Raw genomic sequence first — 8433 nt, forward strand, 5'->3', positions numbered from 1 at the left:
AGAAGTGAGAGAACACCAGCAGGAGGTACCTCCACCACTTGTGCAATCTGTGCCCCCACTGACATCACATGCACAGACACCAGCCTCCTGCCCTATCAGCTACTCAGGCTCCGGTGACCTCACAAGAACTGACCCAAGCCATGTCTTTTAGTTTTTGGATTATTTTCTTTGTTTTTTCTGTAGTATCATCCGCAAACTGTAGTTTTCAAAGAAAATATTTACTAGCAGCCTGGCTCCTGTTCATCACCTTTTGTTATGACAAGATTGTAATAATAAAGTTTGTTGAAAATAAATTTACTGGTGATCCAAATACACAAAGTCCAGAAGTGGTGGTGATCCAAAAACAAAGGAAGTTGTTATTGTAACTGAAAACTAGACACAAGTGCTGACACTTGTCATCTGCAATAAGAAGTTATATTCAAAGAAAAATAAGAGATACCAGAGACACTAAGCATGACCAAGTCCATTGATTAGGAAATGCAAAGACAATAAACAGGCTCTATAGCAGAAAGTTGTATGTTACCAGCTCAAAGGGACTGGTCTCTTGTTGGGGCAAACATAAACCTGCCTTCTAACGCAACTGTATTTAAAGAATCAGATAGATAGAAAATCACAAAAAAAAAAAATTAAAAAATCATACAAACGACACACTATGCCAACTTGTGCATATGTTACAGCACAGTGATTACACACTGCTGTGATCATCCCTGAAACTCCTTAGCGGTGTGTTAGCAGCAGACGTTGGACCTCAAACTTGCATGGCCCAAGTGCTGTTCCTTGTTTTCTGTGTTACCATGTAACAAAGTTCTTGTTCACAATTCAGTTTCTTTTTTTAATCTATTAACCAACCCTCCCTGGGGAAAAAACATACCAGACGTAAAGGAACATCAGGCAATTTGCATGAAACATACAGGGCTGGTTGGCTGCACTTGGCGGTCCTTGGACAAATCTGTAAAGAAGAATCCAATAAACCAAGCTGGCCACGTATAGTTAGTGTCTTCATTAGACCCTAGACAAGGAACAAGTAATGAAGTTAGACATTAACAAAATAGAGAAGGCAGGGCATTTCCTTTGCAGGGTCTCTTGCCAGGGAGTGAAACTGAGCAAGCTTAACATAACAGTTTTGATAATAATGTTAATTTGATCTTTTAATGTTGGAGAGTATGCTCTTTTTCTAAAAATATGAGGATCTCAACACCTCAAAGAACTCTGGGAACAGACAGACATTCAAAAATGCAAAAATGCCAGGTCCTGCACTTGGGGCACAACAACCCCATGCAGAGCTACAAGCTTGGGGAAGAGTGGCTGGAGAGCTGCCCGGTGGAAAAGGACCTGGGGGTGTTGGTCAAGAGCCGGCTGAATATGAGCCAGCAGTGTGCCCAGGTGGACAAGAAGGCCAACAGCATCCTGGCCTGTATCAGAAACAGTGTCATCAGCAGGACTAGAGAAGTGATTGCCCTGCTGTACTCAGCACTGGCGAGGCCTCACCTTGAACACTGTCCAGTTTTGGGCCCCTCACCACAAGAAAGACCTTGAGATGCTGGAGCGAGTCCAGAGGAGGGCAACGAAGCTGGTGAGGGGTCTGGAGAACAAGTCTTATGAGGAGCAGCTGAGGGAGCTGGCGGTGTTCAGCCTGGAGAAAAGGAGGCTGAGGGGAGACCTTATCCCTCTACAACTACCTGAAAGGAGGGTGTAGCGAGGTGCAGGTCAGTCACCTTTCCCAAATAACAAGTTTCCAAGGACAAGAGGAAATGGTCTCAAGTTGCACCAGGGGAGATTTAAATTGGATATTAGGAAAAATTTCTTCACCAAAAGGGTTGTCAAGCATTTGATCCAGGGTTGAGTCACCATCTTTGGAGGCATTTAAAAGACGTGTAGACATGCTGCTGAGGGACATGGTTTAGTGGTGGACTTGGTAATGTTAACAGTTGGACTTGATGATCTTAATGGTGTTTTCCAACCTAAAAGATTCTGTGGTTCTATGCCTCTGCTTTATCTTCATCCCTGTTAGTCAGGTGACCATCTTCAACAAGTATCAGCCCAATGTTTTCTTTAGACTTCCTTTTGCTATTGATGTACTTAAAAAAGCCCTTCTCATTACCAGATACAACACTGGCCCGTTTAAATTTTAATTGAGCTTTGGCCTTTCATGTCTTCTCCCTGCATATACAAATCATAGCTCTGTAATCTTCCTGCAAAGCCTGACCTTGCTTCCAGAGGTCGTACAACTTCTTGTTCCTCTTGAGCTCCACAAGGAGTTCCTAGTTCAGCCATTACCTGTGACGGTAATTGGGAAGTGATCTCCCTGTCTTTATCTTAATCCATGAGCTTTTTCTTCTTATTTTCTCCCCCATCCTGTTATGAAGGGGCCTGTGAGAGCTGCTTGGTGGGTGTCTGGCAGCCAGACAAGGTTAACCTACCACAGGTGTACATGTCAAGATTCTGGTAACAAGGGGCCTGCAGGTGTGGTCTCTGTGAGACGAGACAAAGGCCTGCTCTGTACCTGACACAGCCACTTCCAGCTGGCTCCAAAATGGACCCACCACAGGCCAAAGCTGAACTCATGAGTGAAGCTGGTGGCACCTCTGGGAAAACATCTTTAAGAAAGGGCAGAAACTGACAGCTAGAGTGAGGACGAGGGAACAAAAAGAGTGAGAAACAACAGAAGGAACAGCAAGATCAGAGGAGGAGGAGGAAATACCCCATGGTGGAGCAGATATGCAACTGCAGCCTGTGGAGAACCCCGGTTAGAGCAGAGGAAAAGTGCCAGAGGAAAGGAGTAGCAGAAGGCAAACACTATGTATTGACCATAACCCTCCCACGCACCCTGTGCTGCTTGGGGCAGCAGTGGAGGAGCCTGGAATAAATGAATAAAATTGAGCATTGGAAAGGGGGAAGTGAAGGTGTTGATTTATTATCTGACTTTGTTTGTCACAAACTAAAACCACTTTAATTGGCAATCAATTATTTAATTCTCCCCAAAGAGGTGACTGGTGACAGCCAACATGGCTTCATTAAGGGCAAAACATGCCTGACAAATTTGGTGGCCTTCTACAATGGTGTTACAGTGTTTGTAGATAAAGGAAGAGCAGCCAGCATCATCTGCCTGGAATTGTGCAAAGCATTTGACGCTGTCCTGCACAACATCCTTGTCTCTAAATTGGAGGGACGTGGATTTGACATATGGACCATTCAGTGGATACGGAGTTGGCTGGACAATCACACTCAAAGAACTGTGGTCAACAGCTCGATGTCCAAGTGGCGACAAGTGACGCATGGCATTCCTGAGGGGTCGGTACTAGGACTGGTGCTGTTTAACATCTTTTTCAGAGACATGGACAGTGGGATTGAGTGCATCCTCAGCAACTTTGCCAATGACACCAACCTGTGTGGAGCAGTCGATACGCTGGAGGGAAGGGATGCCATCCAGAGGGACCTGGACAGGCTTGAGAAGTGGGCCTGTATGAACCTCATGAAGTTCAATCAGGCCAAGTGCAAGGTCCTGCACTTGGGTCAGGGCAATCCCAAGCACAAATACAGGCTGAGCAGAGAATGGATTGAGAGCAGCCCTGAGGAGAAGAACTTGGGGGTGCTGGTGGACGAGAAGCTCAACATGAGCCAGCAATGTGTGCTCACATCCCAGAAAGCCAACTGCATCCTGGCCTGCATCAAAAGAAGCATGGCCACCAGGTCAAGGGGGAGGAGTCTGCCCCTCTACTCCATTCTTATGAGACCCCACCTGGAGTACTGCGTCCAGCTCTAGGACCCCCAACAAAAGAAGGACATGGACCTGTTGGAGCGAGATCAGAGGAGGCCACAAAGACTATCAGACAGCTGGAGCACCTCTCCTATGAAGAAAGGCTGAGAGATTTGGGATTTTTGGTCTGGAGAAGAAAGGCTTCCAGGACACCTTACTGCTGCCTTCCGTACCTAAAGGGGACCTACAGGAAAGCTGGGGAGGGACTCTTTTATGAGGGAGTGCAGAGATAGGATGAGGGGTAATGATTTTAAACTAGAAGAGGGTAGATTTAGACTAGATATTAGTAAGGTGAAACCCTGGAACAGGCTGCCCAGAGAAGCTGTGGATGCCCCATCCCTAGAGGTGCTCAAGGCCAGCTTGGATGGGGCTTTGAGCAACCTGGTCTAGTGGGAAGTGTCCATGTCCATAGCAAGGGGGTTGGAACTAGATGATCTTTAAGGTCTCCTCCAATTCTAACCATTCCATGATTCTATGAAACACAATCTGGTTTGCTCCCCACAGCAATTGGTAAACCATCTCTTTGTCTGTATCTCAACCTGTAAGATTTCTTGTTTCTGTTTTTCCTGTTTTCTGCCTCTGCTCTGTCCCACTATGGGGTGGAAGGAGTGAGTGAACAGCTGGATGGGAATTCGGTTAGCCAACACTAACCCACCACAGCAAGGAGAAAAAATACACAGGCAAAGCTGAGTCTAGGTCTTGATTAGAAGATCCTTTCTGTGTTGGCATATTTTGCTTGCTAACAGAAGAAGGAACTACATAATACGTAGAAAGCATAAACCATTTGAAATCAGCATCTTTAATTCACAGTTCCACAATGCTGACGTTGCATCTGGGAAACCATTCAGTGACTTCGATGGGCTACTCCAGCATTCAAATTTTCTAGCATTGGGGAGCTAGAAAAAGCCTTCAGCATGCTCTCCTTTAAGGCTTGTTTGACTTGATTGTTCCTGAGTGAGTAGATGTAAGGGTTAAGCATCTGAGTCACCACAGAGAAGAAGAAAGAAAGAACTTTGTCAGAGTGCTGCCCACCTCGCTGTGCTGGGCGGATATACCTGTAAATAGATGTGCTGTAAAATATCATCACCACCATGAGGTGTGCTGAGCAAGTGGAAAATGCCTTCTTCCTACCTGTGGAAGATGGTATATGCAAGATGCTGATACCAATGCAGCCATAAGAAACAGCAGTTACTATTAAGGTACCAGGTATGATGATAATTAGTATGATAAGCATCAGTCCTTCAATGAACCCTGTGTCTGTGCAGGACAGTTGCAACAACATGGAAGTATCACAGTAAAAGTGGTTCATGACATTGGGACCACAGAACGGCAACTGGACAATCATAATGGTGGGAGGAAACATCAAGAGAAAACTCACTGCCCAGCAAGCCAGGACCAGATGGAGGCAGAATCTGTTGTTCATAATTGTTGTGTAATGCAAAGGGTGGCAAATGGCAACATACCGATCAAAGGACATTGTTGCCACATGGAAAAATGTGCAGGTACCCAAGTAAAAGAAAAGCAGCATCTGAAGGAAACAACCAGGCAGGGAAATCATCTTCCTCTCTGTCAGAAGGCTGTAGAGGGTGCTGGGAATGAATGTGGAGGTGAAAGTGATTTCCAAAAAGGCAAAATTTCTGAGGAAGTAGTACATCGGGGTCTGAAGGAAATGATTCACAAGAGTGATGCTGATGACAGTAACGTTTCCAAGCAGGATCAAGAAGTAGGCAATCACAAGAAACAGAAAGACGAGGATCTCCAAATGGCGGCTGTTGGTCAGACCCAAGAGGACAAATTCCACTGCTGTCGTGTGGTTCATTGAGGCTTCACTGGTAACAGAAAAAGAAAAAAGGCCCATTTTGAGACGGAGCACAAGTCAGTTTGACTTTGCTAACATTAAAGGGCAATGACTAACTGCCCAAAGATCTTCTAGTTTAAATGAATTCAAAGGCACTACTGCAGAAGAATGCAATCAAACTGTAAACTGACAGTAAAGCAGATTAAACTAGTTGATGGATGCCTTAGTATTGCAAACAAGAAACTTACTGCCATTAAAATGAGATAAAAAGAAAAAGACAGAGAGGGAGGTACTTTACAGAGAAAAGGCCAAACAGAAAGATAGCAATGCTACAAAGAGAAGGATGGCTAGTCACCACTGCAAGAAGGCAAAATACACAAAGAAATGGATGGAAGATACACTAAGCAAGAGTATACGAGGGAGAAAGAGGAGAAGTATGGGAAATATTCTGTTTACTTTTCATTTATCCTCAGCTCTACAGCTCCGATGGATGAACTCTGATGCTGACGGTCATTTGTTCTTCTTCAGAGCGCCTATCTCCAAGTAACCTTCACCTTACAACATCCTACTCCAAACTCAGACGTGTACATTGTCCACTGCACTGTGTCTACTGTGACACTGTACTATACTACTACAATAGTCACCACTGTGGTATCTTTGCCAATCACATTCTTCTCTTGCAGGCTTGCAAGGTCTCATCTATGGGGTTTCAACTGCATTCTCCCTCTTTTTTTCTCCCAGACACCAGACCTCCTTGCCATAGAAAGAGACAGACATCTCGTTTTGCACTCAGATCTCCAGGTTTTAGCTATTGTGTCTGGATCTTTGAATATGGTTTTAGACTCATTTCAGACTCATTTCAGATATTTCTGAATGATTGAAATAAACACCAAGAAAGTGAGTTTCCAGGGAAAGCAAGCACTAGATATGGGCTAGGATGCCACAACTCTTCTTATCACACTATTCCCATGAAATCTTTCCCCTTTAGTGCCCTTTTTCAGCAAAACATGGGGTTTTATTAGCATCATCTCATGTTTTTTTTTTTATCAAAACCCACCAAAACAAAACAACCGCCCTCTCACAAAACATATAAAATATAAAACATATTTTTAATATCACAGATGGACAGATACCATCTGGAAACTGAGAGTGGTCCCTTAAAACAAGAAACTCCCTCAGTAACCACTAAAAGCTTTTACTTTAGTTTGAAGGCTGAAAGTTCAGTTTTCTAAACCATTCTCCCTTTAATCTTTTCCTATCTCCAAAAACTCACACCCAAACTCTACGAAATGGTCCAAATAGTTACCAGTATATCCACAACAATCTAGGATGCTTCAAAAAGGATTCCACGTCTGATGTTTCTCTTTCATTTAGTTTCACATTTGATTTTTTGCAAATGTATTTCCTCTCTTTTCAGGTCCTTTTTATAATAGTGGTAGCATTTGCATTCTTGCACTTCCTTACTGAGTCAAACCTCAGGGACCAATTAGGTATTGAAATCTGACAAACACCTTCTGGGAAAACATTTGTGAAACTGTGAACAGTAAGAATATAATCAAACCACACAGAAAATGAGATTGGAAAAGACCTCTGGAGGTCCAGTCCCTTGCTAAAAGCAAGGCTAACTTCAAAGCTGGACAAGGTTGTTCGTGACGTTTTCCAGGCAAGTGTGGATATCTCCAAGGATGGGGATCTCACCGCTTCCCTGCACACCTCCTTGTGCTTCACCATTTTCATTGTGAAGAGTTATTTCCACATGTCCGGTGGAGATTACTTAAGTCATGATCCACACCTCTTGCCCCTTTGCTGTGCACTTCTGAGAGGTCGGTCTCTGACTTCTCTATAAACCCCCTTCAGACAGTGGACAGTACAGCTCCTCTCAACTTTTTCTTCGCCCTCTGCTTCTTTTTATGTGTCACGTGCCCCAGTTCTCTGATCAACTTGCTTGTCCTCTACTGACTCACATAATTTTGATAACATCTTTGGGTTTTTTTAATGTCGGGGGGGATCTATACTGTACGCAGTTCTCCAGATGCAGTCCCACATATGCCAAACAACGAGAAATTAGCACCTATCCTGAAAGGCTGGCTACACTCCTGTGAACATAGCTTGGTATGCAGTGGGCCTTCACTGTCATAGAGGCACACTGCTGATGTGTTCAGCATGCCATCCACCAGAACCCCACAGGTCTGTCTGCAGAGCTGCTCCACAGCCAGTCAGCTTTCAGTTTACACCTGTGGATGGGATTACCCCATCCCACATGCAGGACAACTACACTCCCACTCCACGTCACTTAGTACATGAACTAAGTAGTAGCTAGCTCCCTGGATACTGTGGTTACCACCAGGAACTAAGTTCAAAGCACCAACATCAGACAGGAACTAGAGTATTAAGCCACCCTTTGTCACCATCTGTCTTTCTTTTCTAGCAGTTTTAGAATCATAGAATGGTTTGGGTTGGAAGGGAATTTAAAGATCATCTAGTTCCACCCCCACTGCCATGGGCAGGAACACCTTCCACTAGACCAGGTTGCTCAAAGCCCTGTCCAACCAGGCCTTGAACACCTTCCGGGACGGGGCATCCACAGCTTCTTCGGGCAATCTGGGCCAGTGCCTCATCACTCTGAGAGTCAAAAATTTCTTCCTATTATCTTGTGTAAACCTACCCTCTTTCAGTTTAAAACCATTATCCCCTGTCCTCTCACTACGATCCCTGATAAAGAGTCTCTCTCCATCTTTCCTGTAGGCCCCCTTTAGGTACTTGAAGGGGCTACAAGGTCTCCCCAGAGTCTTCTCCAGGCTGAACAACCCCAACTCTCTCAGCCTTTCTTCATAGGAGAGGTGCTCCAGCCTCTGATCATCTTCGTGGCCCTCCGTTG

At 44.7% G+C, this 8433-nt stretch overlaps 1 protein-coding gene across 1 annotated transcript; it reads right to left on the reverse strand.

The window, feature by feature from the left end:
- Positions 1–4601: 4601 nt before the first annotated feature.
- Positions 4602–5576, reverse strand: LOC134509231 (olfactory receptor 6E1-like). The gene has a single exon (XM_063321704.1). It carries the CDS (start codon positions 5574–5576, stop codon positions 4602–4604), a length of 975 nt encoding a protein of 324 aa, XP_063177774.1.
- Positions 5577–8433: the final 2857 nt, after the last annotated feature.

This window comes from Chroicocephalus ridibundus, unplaced genomic scaffold (genome assembly GCF_963924245.1).
Source record: "Chroicocephalus ridibundus unplaced genomic scaffold, bChrRid1.1 SCAFFOLD_219, whole genome shotgun sequence".
In the NCBI taxonomy this organism is placed as follows: domain Eukaryota; kingdom Metazoa; phylum Chordata; class Aves; order Charadriiformes; family Laridae; genus Chroicocephalus; species Chroicocephalus ridibundus.